Source organism: Diceros bicornis, chromosome 20, assembly GCF_020826845.1.
Source record: "Diceros bicornis minor isolate mBicDic1 chromosome 20, mDicBic1.mat.cur, whole genome shotgun sequence".
NCBI lineage: Eukaryota > Metazoa > Chordata > Mammalia > Perissodactyla > Rhinocerotidae > Diceros > Diceros bicornis.
The window spans coordinates 61,938,835-61,950,815 of NC_080759.1; the positions used below are offsets into that span (position 1 = coordinate 61,938,835).

At 59.7% G+C, this 11,981-nt stretch overlaps 1 protein-coding gene across 1 annotated transcript; it reads left to right on the top strand.

The window, feature by feature from the left end:
- Positions 1 to 359: 359 nt before the first annotated feature.
- On the top strand, positions 360 to 10,929 carry TPPP (tubulin polymerization promoting protein). Its single transcript, XM_058564413.1, has 3 exons — positions 360 to 687; positions 9,440 to 9,593; positions 9,900 to 10,929. The coding sequence occupies exons 1-3, from the start codon at positions 371 to 373 to the stop codon at positions 10,092 to 10,094; spliced, it is 666 nt and encodes a 221-aa protein (XP_058420396.1). The 5' UTR covers positions 360 to 370; the 3' UTR covers positions 10,095 to 10,929.
- Positions 10,930 to 11,981: the final 1,052 nt, after the last annotated feature.

An 11,981-nucleotide genomic window follows, 5' to 3' on the forward strand; every position in this document is an offset into this window, starting at 1 on the left:
AAGGGGACTCCGAGCACCCCAGGTGGCTAGGCTGGGTGCTCCCCCTGCGGGCCTGCCATTGCTGAGGGCTTCGACTGTTTGGGGAGGTGTCTTGGACCCACCGACTCCACGGCCCGCAGGGTGCTGGCTGGGGCCAGTGCCATGTCCAGCAGCAGATGAGTGCTCACCATCCTGCAGTCACCACCTGGGCAGCGGCTCTGCTCCCTCATGCCCAGGGCTCGGCTCCTAGGGGCCCTGCTGCATCCTGGGTGCCTGCAGTGAGATATGCAGCCAGCCTCCTGTCCCGTGAGCGGGCCAGTGGAAGGGACTTGGGCAGCAGCCCTGATAAAGCAGGACGACCTCTTTCTTCTCTCCTTCCTCCTCCAGAAACATGGCCGACAGCAAGGCCAAGCCCGCCAAGGCTGCCAACAAGACACCCCCCAAGTCCCCAGGGGACCCCGCTAAGGACAAGGCAGCCAAGAGGCTGTCACTGGAGTCGGAAGGTGCCAACGAGGGGGCGGCCGCCGCGGCACCAGAGCTCAGCGCCCTGGAGGAGGCCTTCCGGCGGTTTGCCGTGCACGGGGACACCAGGGCCTCGGGGAAGGAGATGCACGGCAAGAACTGGTCAAAACTGTGCAAGGACTGCCAGGTGATTGACGGGAAGAGTGTGACTGTCACCGACGTGGACATCGTCTTCAGCAAAATCAAGTAAGTGCCACCTGGGGCTCGCTCACAGCAGAGCTGGCCGCCCTGAGGTCTGCGGTTGGCCAGGCCTTGTGTTCCGGATCCTCTGGTGGGTTTTGTGTTTCAGCAGCCGTGAGGAAGTGTGATAATAACGCTTGCAGAGACAGACGCCTGTGTCAGGGCAGGCTGGGGAGTCCTGGTCTGGGACACTGCCCCCTGGCCGACAGGAGCCTGGAGGGGCCAGCGGCCTGGGGGGCAGAACTGGCCCACGCAGGCTGGCTCCGAGGGGCTGAGTGCGAGGCGGGCAGTGGTGGCCCAGTCGGGAAGCCTGTCCCCGACCCTCTTCGGCCAGCCCCTCCTGAGCGGCTCCTCCAGCTTTTGGGAAGTGTTCCCATGTGAGGAGAACGCCTGCGTCTCCACCCATGGGCTCAGTGAGCTGTGTGCCTCATCTATGCGCGTGTGCACATGTGTGTGTGTGTGTACAAGCGCTCATGCACACGTCCTTTCTCCTGTTGTCGGGAAGCACGTCCAGGCATCATTTGGCAACCCCCGCCCCCTGCCTCCCACTCCACCAGGCGTCTCTGAAGCATGAGGGTGCAGCTCAGATGCCCCAGCGCTCCCTGTGAGCAGCCTGGCTCCTCCGTCCATCAGACTCTGGCCCAGTGGCAGTGGACAGTTTCCTCTCTTTGCATCCCCAGAGGCTATGACTTCATGTCACCACTTTGCTCCGTGGAAATAGTGTCGGGGTGTCTCCGTCGTGGTGAGGTCTCCCCGACTCCCTGGGCTGACTGTTGCTGCCTGTCCCGACAGTGACCCGAGGCCAAAGGGGTCATTGTCTCCGCCAGAGCCAGGAGGTTGCCTGGGGCGGCCTGGCTGGGGTGGGTGGAGGCAGCCTCCAAGAGCCAGCCGTCAGGACCAGTAACAGGGCACAGGAGACAGGCATCTGCCAGGTGGAGAGGACTTGGCCTTTCTGCTCGCATGGGAAGAGGTGGGACCCATCAGAATTTACTACAGTTGGACCAGAGCCCCAATTACACCACAGCTGCAGGATCTGGGTTCCTGGTGGGCTCTTCATTCCACCTGAGCCCATCCCTTCTCAAGGCCCAGAGTTAGAGGAGGAGAAGATCGGGTGCAGGTGAGAAGATGGGGTGCAGGTGAGGAGGGAAGGTGGGGTGCAGGTGAAGAGAAAAGGTGGGGTGCAGGTGAGGAGGGAAGGTGGGGTGCAGGTGAGGAGGGAAGGTAGGGTGCAGGTGAAGAGAGAAGGTGGGATGCAGGTGAAGAGAGAAGGTGGGGTGCAGGTGAAGAGAGAAGGTGGGGTGCAGGTGAAGAGAGAAGGTGGGATGCAGGTAAAGAGAGAAGGTGGGGTACAGGTGAGAGAAGGTGGGGTGCAGATGAGAAGGTGGGTGCAGGAGAGAAGGTGGGGTGCAGGTGAAGAGAGAAGGTGGGGTGCAGATGAGGAGAGAACGTGGGGTGCAGGTGAAGAGAGAATGTGCGGTGCAGATGAGGAGAGAACGTGGGGTGCAGGTGAAGAGAGAAGGTGGGGTGCAGGTGATAAGGTGAGTGCAGGAGAGAAGATGGAGTGCAGATGAAGAGAGAAGGTGGGGTGCAGGTGAGGAGGGAAGGAGGGCAGCAAGTAAGGAGAAGGTCGGGTGCCGGTGAGACAGAGGGACAGGCCCAAGAGCAAAAGAACCCCAAGAGCTGTGTTGGTTGGCAAAGGTTCCAGAAAGGCTGGGAGGGAGGTGGGAAGAAGTGGTGTGTCCAGGGGCAGGTCACCCCACCAGGGAGTGCCACAGGTCCCCACACCCTCGGTGCTGGCCCAGACGTGCTGGGTGTTGGGAACAGGCGATGGGCAGGTCATCTTTCTCTCACTCTTAATTCCTTCTGCAGAAAGTTGCCTTCAAGCTACTGCATGGGGGCATGTGCACATGTATGCACAAATAAGCTCACAGCCCCCACATGTGTGCACAGCCATGCATTCACATACACATGCGTGCACACGCACACGAGCTCACAATGCACACATGCAGGCACACACGGGTAGAACTCAGGCTCTCTACACTCTTGCTGGTGGGGAGGTGGCAGGTGTGGTCTTGGCTCATTTGGAGGATGGGCGCTCTGGACAGGCCCCGTGTACAGAGGGCATGGGCACCTGCTGTCTGGGTGGAGGGAAACAAGTCCTTCCTCCCCACCTTCCCATCACACGAGCAAGTGAGCACTGGGAAGGGAGCCCCATCTGGTCCCAGTCTCTGTCCAGGAAGGCAGGAAGTCAGCTGCTTGGACACTTAGGGGCTGAGGCTTGGCCTCCAGCTCCTGGACATGGTGGGCTACACATTGTGGAGCCCAGGGCTGCTTGGGGACCCCTGGCATCTCTGCCTCAGCTCACTGTGGGGGGACGTGGCCTGGGGAAGCAAGCAGCTGTGGCCCCAGTCCAGCAAGGGGCCATGGTCACAACACAGTCAAGACCAGCCTGAGGCAGCCACAGGGGCCCAGGCTAGTTAGCACCGTGGCCCCTAGAAGGGAGCAGGCTCAAGGCCCCGTGCCTGGCTGGGCTTGCTGGTCACCTTGCGGGTACGGTGGGGAGGACTCACACCCTTGACTCTGGGAAGGGAGAGGTGGTCGGTGCCCCAGGGGGGGTTGTGGGGTCCTGCAGATCAGTCTGGGGATGGGCGGGGGGACCACCGGAGGCCCTGCAGGCCAGGTTGAGGAGGCCATTTGGAATGATTTTATTTGGCATTGTGAGGAGCATGGTGCTGTTTGGGGACATGCACGTCCTGGTTTATGGGGTCTCTGGGCCACGGCTGCTCCACGTGGCAGCCACGGCAGAAGCACCTCACCTCGTGGGAGCCGTGGACGAGGAACCGCAGAGTCGCTGACCCAGAGGACCGACCTGTGGAGAAGCCCACTATTTCTGTTTGCGGGCGGTTGCCATGGCTCTGCGGGCGGTGACGCCAGCCCGGGTATCTGCAGCCTCTGTTTGGATCCTGTCGCCATGGCAGCGCTTGTTTGTTTTGATGTTACTATGTGTTAAATTTTAAACAAATTACTTGCAGCTCTGTCCCAGGTCTGGAGTGAAGACTATTGTTACCTAGACAGACTCCTGCACCCTCCCCGCACCACAGACCCGACATGCTCAGCCTGAAGTGTTAATTCATCAAGGCTTCGTCTGCACAGCAGGAGTGCCACCCTGACAGCCCTGTTTGGGGGCCATGGACAGTGACGTCCCCTTCCATTCTGCCCGTGTGCGCCTGCGTGTGCCTGCATGTGTCAGGCACTGGGGTCCCCACTGCACAGGTGGAGAGGCCCAGCCTGCGGGGCAGAGGAAGGCGCCATGTTGGCTGCAGCCTCTCCTGGGCATGCACACGCCTGTTTTCTGGAGGCTGTGTGTTTGCAGAGTAAACAAGTTTCCTGTGACACCTGTGCAGGGAGATGGCTCAGCACCGGTGCTGGGCGTCTGGGTCACAGGTTAGGAGGAAGCAGGCCTGTGGGGCTCCCTGGGGTCTGTCAGTCACCGGCCTGAAAAGCTGCTGTTCTTGCCAAACACGCCGTGGCCACGGCCCAGAGATGGTGGGAATTGTGTGAAGCAGGGAGCAAAGAGTCGGCAGACAGACTCCCAGGATCTGGAATAACGGACCTGAGCCATCGGAGTGTGCCACGGAAACTCAGCACAGAAACATGGACCTAGAGCCCAGACACCATCCAGCGCCCATGCAAGCCCGGGAGCAGGCCCGAGCTCGCAGGAGAGAGCCCCCATGAAAGCATAACTGTGGGGTGGGGGCGCACAGGCCCCTGCGGGAGGGGCTGATGGAGTGGGCAGAGCTCTGCGTTGATGTGACTTCCCAGAAAGGCTGGCCGGCGACACAGTGACCCTGATGGGGCCGGGAGCCCTGGTGGCAGGGTCTTCTCAGTGCCCCAGTGTGCCCCCCACCCCCGGCTCTACTCCTGGGTCTCAGGGCTGACACAGCCAAGCTCCTGGTGCCCGCAGCATGGCTCAGGCCCCAGTGGAAGGGTTACCCATGCTCCCCACACTGGGCCTCTCCTGTCCCGGCCCCTCCCTCCGGCCTGGTGGCTGAGGGCGGGGCATTCGGGATCCGTGGACCCAGACCCCAGCATGTGCTTTCAGCTGTGGCGTTGGGGTCTCCTGTGGGGTCAAGGTGGCGGCAGTGGAGAAGCCCTTCTCTGCCCTCTTGTGGCCACCTGCGGCAGTGCAGGCTGTCCCATGGCTTCTGCCCTGGCCTCCGTGGTGGGCTGGTGGGCCTCCTGGTGCGGCTGAGGGTGAAGGCCTGGCAGGGCAGGAATTGGGCTCGCACACCGGCTCCTCATCGAGTTGATGTGGGCGCTGGATGCCAGTGCATGCAGGTCTTCTAAGAGGATGACCTTTCCAGAACACCCAGAAATGGTTTCAGTGACGTCAGGTGTGTCCATCCCCTCACCGAGGCCACGACAGTGATTACGGGTGGACGGGGGTGCCCCCGAGTCTCTAGGGCCCCCGCCCTTCTCAGGGTAGGAATCCAGCCTATGGCGCCCCTGTCCCCACGTGCACACCACCGTGCAGAGGCAAACACGAAGTTAGAAGGAATGTAACGATCGAGGAACGAAAGCTGGGGTCACAGCTGCCCCTTCAGGCAGGTTGGGGCCCGTCCACAGCCCAAGCCTAGGATTTGAGCAGCCGGTTCCAGGTTCTCAGCTTCATCATCGTCCGTGGGGCCAAGTCTGCACTCTGGGTTCTCAGCCTGCCGGGGCCCAGGTGGGCAAGGGCGGTCAGCTGAAGGAGAGCTCTGGACAGGAGTAAGGGGCCAGTGTTTGCCAGGAGAGCCTGACCGCACAGCGAGGCCCTCCCCGAGCACAGCAAGAAACCAGAGCCCTTGGTCCCATTCTGGGCTGCTCCCAGGTCTGGGACCAGACATGCAGCCAGCTCCTGTGTTGCGTCCCCGTTGAAGCTCCCCTGGAGGCCCCGTACCCACCAGGCAGGGCTCTCCCAGAAGCCCCCAAGCCCTCGCTGACCCAGGGGCTGATGGGAGTATCCCAGAGGGATGTTCTCTGACCCTTGTCAGTCCTTAGGTGGCCCCTCGACACCCTACTTCTTGCCCACACTGGGCAAGACAGGTCACGTGGGGTCCCAGCCTCTGCTGGTCGGGGGGGTCGGGGAGAGCCAGCAGCTTTCTCTGACCCCCCGAGTGGCAAGCTAACTGTGATGATCCAGCATGGTGGCCGCCCCTCTCAGAGAGGTGCCCCTGAGACTGCCACCATTCACTCTGATTCACAAAGGGGCCAGTGAGGAGGTGGGGGCCCCGTGCTCCGTCCTGGGACTCGTCAGCTCAAAGCCCGGGAGCCTTTGTGGTGTTGGCCCTGGAAGCACAGATGTCTGTCCTCAGAGAGCTGCGTTGGCCCTGCGTCCGGCTCCTGGACGCCCCTGGCCAACCCATGGTGTCCCCGGATGACCTTTGGGATCGCACAGGCCCAGCCCTCTGCCTGCCCTAGAAGCCCAGGGGATGCAGGGCCTGGGAAGCAAAGTGAAACCCCAGCTCACAGGGCCTTGTGTGTAACCAGTGACCCCATTACTGCTGGGCCGGTTTTCCAGCAGAACAACAGCCTTCTGAGCAGGGTGCCTGCTGGCCCTGGCGTGGAGCTGGGAGAAGAGGGGTTTCAGTGTGGGGACACTCTCCTGTTCTGTGGACTCAAGAACAGGCTCGCTCTGTGTCCAGGGAGCAGCGTAATGAGATCAAGTGTCTCCAGGGAAGAGACCAGCATTGTCATTCTAGAACTCGCCAGGGGCTGCTCTCAGCAGTAGGGCGCCGGGTCCCCTGGGGAGAGCTCCCCGCCAGCCCAGACTGGGCTCTGAGACCCCTGCCAGTGGTCACAGTGGGGACACTAGGGGACATGCAGCCCAGCCAGGTGGAGCAGGCCAGTTGGGGCCCTGGGCCTGTGCGTCCACCCAGATCTGAATCTAGCTTCTGAGGAGAGCCCCCATTGGCCGTCCCCCCACCCCCAGCCTGAGTGACTCACACTGGTGGCGCCTGGTGCCACGGCACCCAGAGAGGGCTGCGTGTTCCAGTGGCCAGTCACTGGGCTGGCCGTCAGGCCTGGCGTCCGCATGCCAGCCCAGGCGGGGTGTGGATGGGAGACAGGAGCGCCTTTGACAGCCCAGGACAAACAAACAGGGCCCCAGGGGCCGTAGAGGCCCACAGGCCAGGAGGAAGATCAGAGCCTTGTTTACCCGGCCCAGGCACCACGGGCTGCAGGGCATGGCGGGGTTCCCCGCACATGGCCAATGCCCGAACCAGGCCACCCGGATGGCCCAGCCTCAGGATCCAACTGACTCACCCAGCCCAGCACCAAGGGCGTCAGAGAGGTTGTGGGTGTCGAGGCTGAGAGCTTCAAGGGGCAGCATCCGCCGACCCACACAGTGGATCTGATGAAGCCCTGCAGACACCAAGTCATGGGGCGTGTGGTCGTTGTCGGGATAGACACCCCTCAGGACAGATGGTCTGAATGTGCTGGGGCGGCCGTGCTCAGCTGTCCAGCCCCACAGGGCCTCTGGCTCCCCAGTTCTTCCTCCCTGAGTTGTGAGGTCCTGATGTGGGGTCGCCGGTCAACATGTCCCGTGTCTGCATACCCACGTGTCAAGTGCCCTCAGAGCCCCGCATGTGCTGTGGACATGCCCAGGCGTGTTTATCCGTTCACCGCTGAGGGACACCGGGGCTGTTTCTGGGTTTTGGTGACGAGGAGAACGGTGGTGACAAACATTCACATACAGGTTTACATGTGAGCTCAAGTTCTCACTTCTCTTGAGCAAGAGCCCAGGAGCGGGACCTCGGGGCTGTGCTGTGGGCGTGACCTTTATGAGAAACTGCCAAGCTGCCTTCCAAAGTGGACGCCACGTTGCATCCACCAGCTGCCCCACGTCCTCCCAGCCCTCAGTGCTGTCATTTCATTTACCGTAATCTCTTCAGTGACCCGGTGGGTGTGCGCTGGGACCTCACTGGGGTTTTAATCTGCATTTCCTGGATGGCTGATGATTCGAGCATCTCTTCTCATGCTTGTTTGCATCCACAGATCTTCTTTGATGAAGTGTCTAGTTCAAATATTTTGCCCAAGTTTTTACATTGAAGTTTTTCTTATTGTTGAGTTTTAAGAGTTCTTTTTCTATTTCTGATAGAAGTCTGTTATCAGATGTGTGTTTTGCAAGTATTTTCTCCCCGTCTGTGGCTTGCCTTTTAGTTCTCTTAACAGTGTCTTTTGAAGAGCACGGTTTTTACAATTTTGGTGAAGTCTAATTCATCCTTTTTTTTTTTTTCTTTTAAGGACTGTTTTTCAGTGTAGTTTCTAAGAAATCTTTGCTTAACTCAAGGTCACAAAGATTTTCTCTTAGGTATTCTTACAGAAGTTTTATAGTTTTTGGTGTTATAATAAATTTGGGACTATGATCCATTTTGAGTTAATTTTTGCATATGGTGCAAGGTACAAAGGTCTTCTTTGCATACAGGTCACCAGCTGTGCCAGCTCTATTTGTTCAAAGGATGATCCTTTCTCTACTGAATTGCCTTTGCAGCGTTGTCGGAAATCCTTCTGTGTGGCCTGCTTGCGGCTCTGTGGCCTGTCCATCTGTGGGGCCGCCCCTGCATCTTGTCCCTATGGCTTTGTAGTAAGTCTTGAAGTTGGGTGGTATCAGAGCTCCTACTGTGTTCCTGTTTTTCAAAATTGTCTGCCGTTCTAGATTTTCTGCTCGGGGACTTCTGCGGAACACCCGGCTGGGTGCTGTCGGGTTGGTTGTCTCTTGAGTCGCTGAAGCTCAGGATTCTGCAGCAGGAATGACCGTGACGAAGCGGCCTTTCTGCAGCTGTTCCAATAGGGTGTCCCTGTGGAGTGTGGGAGCCTCCTCCACACCATTTTTTATTTTAAAACACTGAAAACTCACTGAATAGATTTGTTGGGGAAGATCCAGTCAAAGGGCAAAAAAGTTCTTTAGTTAAAATTATAAAGGATGAAGAGCCAGTTTAGAACCTTCTCTACCGTGGGGGAATTCTGCGTTTGGGTGAGGAAGTGCTGCACTGTGGCTCACTGCTGCACCCCTGGCCAGGCCCAGGCAGGACCTGCCCCAGCCCACCTTGTACTGCTCATGTGGGCCGGCCCAGGTCAGGCCCAGGTGGGTTTCAGGCAGGGGCAGCAGGGGGTCCCAGGGAGGGGTGGGGCACCTTTCCAAGAGCCTGTGGGTCCTAGGTTGTGGACCTGATGTGCAGGACCTGGGCCCACTTTGCCAGGCATTCTGGGGAGGCGCCCCCCCGAGTCCTGTCCCTGTGTGCTAATCGTGACCCCAACCCCCCCCACGACCTGACACAGACCGTGGCCTCCTCCGTGTGGTTTGAATTGGACAAGCTTCTTGCCCTAACTTTCCCTCTGAAAGTCCTTCCAGTGGAGGCCACACACATGCCCCGTTTTAGAACCAGACAACGGCTTTGTTTTAATGTCCAGTTGTTCATAAAGGATGTGCTTCCTTTAAGCTTTTTTCCAAGACAATTTATATTTGCTGCCGTTGCCGATGGCAACCGACCGTTGGGTGCACACAGTGCAGGCCAGGGCGGGGGAGGGGCGTGTTCTGTATTTTAACGTTAGACTCACTTTTGGCTGTGGGAGAGAGGTGGGGTGGGTGTCGCAGGACGGGGTTGGGGTCCCCAATGTCATCAAGTCCCCAGGTCCCGGCCCAGCGATTGCTCTCAGCAGTCCTTCACCATGGAGGTGAGTGGCCCCAGCCTGTGCCCTGAGTTCTCTCTCCCTGCAGAGGGAAGTCCTGCCGGACCATCACGTTTGAGCAGTTCAAGGAGGCGCTGGAGGAGCTCTCCAAGAAGAGGTTCAGAGACAAGAGTAGCGAGGAGGCCATCCGAGAGGTGCACAGGCTCATCGAGGGCAAGGCCCCCATCATCTCAGGGGTGACGGTGAGCATGGCAGCGGGCAGGTCCCTTGGGAGGCACAGCCGGGGGGCGGGGTAGGGGAAGGATGGCGGCATCAAGACTAGGCAGAAGCATTAACCCCCGGGCGTGGGCTGACCCAGGCCACCTCCCTAGCCAGGTGCCAGGAGGCAGAGTCCAGGACTATTAGCGCCCGCCATCCCCCAGGCCCTGCCACGTTGGTTGGAGTCTCCCCCTTCCCAGCTCACCTGGACACCCCTTCTTTCTCCTGCGGGACTGGCAGTTAACCCCTTCACCCCCACCCTCCCTGCATGCCCTGCTCTCCTCCTGCAGAAAGCCATCTCGTCGCCCACCGTGTCGCGGCTCACGGACACAACCAAGTTCACCGGCTCCCACAAGGAGCGCTTCGACCCGTCGGGCAGGGGCAAGGGCAGGGCAGGCCGTGTGGACCTCGTGGACGAGTCGGGCTACGTTCCGGGCTACAAGCACGCAGGGACCTACGACCAGAAGGTGCAGGGAGGCAAGTAGCCGGTCCCCAAGCGGGGCCTTCCTGCTGTCACCGAGGCCCCGCATCCTCGCACATCCTTACATTCCTGTGCTCACTTGGGCTGAACTCAGACGCTGGGCTGGGGCGGCTGTGGGGTGATGCCCGGGCTCCGGCGTGCTTCTCTCCGACCCCAGGTTTGACCCCCGACCTCACTGACCTTTTCTAACACACCTGCCCCGTCCAGTGCTGGAAAGTTGACAAATGACTGTTTCCAGTGTCTCCCAGGACCAGACTATACCTGCCACCTGGTTTGCAGGCGAAAGGGGAGTTTTAAAGGAGCTGGTGGGCCTTGGGGATGAGAGCAACAGACCCTGTGAGAGGTGGCGCTGACCTCCTGACCCGCAGACCCTCCCAGGATCCGTGAGGGCAGCATGCGCTAATGCACTAACAAGCAGCACCAATAAAACAGAGTGAACCCCAAAAGGACGCGGCGGTGTCTACAAGGGCACCGTGCAGGTGTGCAGATGGGACACGTGGGGACACGCTTGCACACTCATGCTCATGCGCGCACACGCTTACACACGTGCAGCCATGCACGCACACACACTCATACTTGCTCACATATGTTCATACACACATATGCGCGCACACACACACGCCTACAGACCAGGTCTGTGCTAAGGGCAGTCGTGTAACCGAAGGCTGATGTGCAAAGGAAGGTGAGCCAGTGAAAGAAGGTTCCTCAGTCAACCAAAGGAAAGTGATCTGAAGTGTGAAGTTAGAAGTGTTTATAATGGAAACTAAAGACATTTCATTTTGCTTTTCTAAGAAGAAATAAGAAATGGTGACAGTACTGTAGGCATGTGCATGTATGTGTGTGTGTGCACGCATGTGTGTGACGGCGCACGAGCACGTGTAAGGGAAGATTCCGAATCTCCTGTTTCTGCTGTCCAGAGTCTCCAGGTCAGGAAGACCCTGCTCGCTTTGAGGCCCTCCCAGGTGGGGGCAGGCAGAGCCCGCACAGCCCCTTTGCCAGCACGGGACTGGGCGTCTTCTGCCTGGGGCCCCTCTGGACTCGGGGCCTCGAGGCTGCAGGTCAAGGCGGCTGCTCCCTCTTTGCTCACAGCGCAGCACAAACCTCCCCGGCTTCGGCCTCTCGGGAGCCTTTTGTCAGCGGCTTCCCCTCACCTCTCCAGACCCTCAGGAGTGCAGGAAACCTCACAAAGCCAAGCCAGAGGAGGCCCTGCAGGCCTGCAGCCTTTGCAGGGGTTTGGTTTCTCTGCCAGGCCAAAAGCAGGGCAGGGTGGTGGGGGCCTCCTGCTGTCACAGCGGCCCAGCTTCGAGGCATGCCGTCCCTTTGCAGAAATGCAGCCACAGCCTGGCATGTTGACCTGCTGGGCCGTGTGGTCTCAGAGTCAGTCCTGTGAAAAGCCCATGGCCACCTCAAGGAAATGCTTCCTGAAGCCTGTCTGCCCTGGCCACTGTCTGTTGTGTGTCCAGGGCAGCGGGCTGTTTGTGGGGCACCCGCTTCCTGGACACTCAGCCTGGCCCGTAGCATAGACAGCCAAAATACAGACTGCCACTGCCGTGGCATGCACAGCCCCGCCTCCCTGAGCCCGGAGGGCTCACTGGTCATTGCTGGAGCCAGGGCAGCCCCCCCCCCCACCCATGCAGAGAGGGGCTCTGGGCCAGCGATCCCAGCCGACCTGGCCCCTTGCACATGGGCCTCCCCTCACCCCCGCAGGGAGGCCTCAACTCATGGATGGCGGTGGCCTCCGCAGGCAGCTTCATTCTGAGGTTCTGGGACTTCAGTGTGTGGCATTAAAACCGAGGAAATGATGGATGGCAGGCTTCGAGAGTCACTTTTAGGACCTAATCTCACTACTGTCTCAGAAGTTTCTAACTTGGGATCCTAAGCTGCCTGGCCT

Bases quoted from the DNA above. Each gene is read 5' to 3' on its own strand.
- TPPP (XM_058564413.1), top strand. From the start codon at position 371: ATGGCCGACAGCAAGGCCAAGCCCGCCAAGGCTGCCAACAAGACACCC. The intron at 688-9,439 runs GTAAGTGCCACC...CTCTCCCTGCAG, and splicing joins ATCGTCTTCAGCAAAATCAA to AGGGAAGTCCTGCCGGACCA. The intron at 9,594-9,899 runs GTGAGCATGGCA...CTCCTCCTGCAG, and splicing joins CCATCATCTCAGGGGTGACG to AAAGCCATCTCGTCGCCCAC.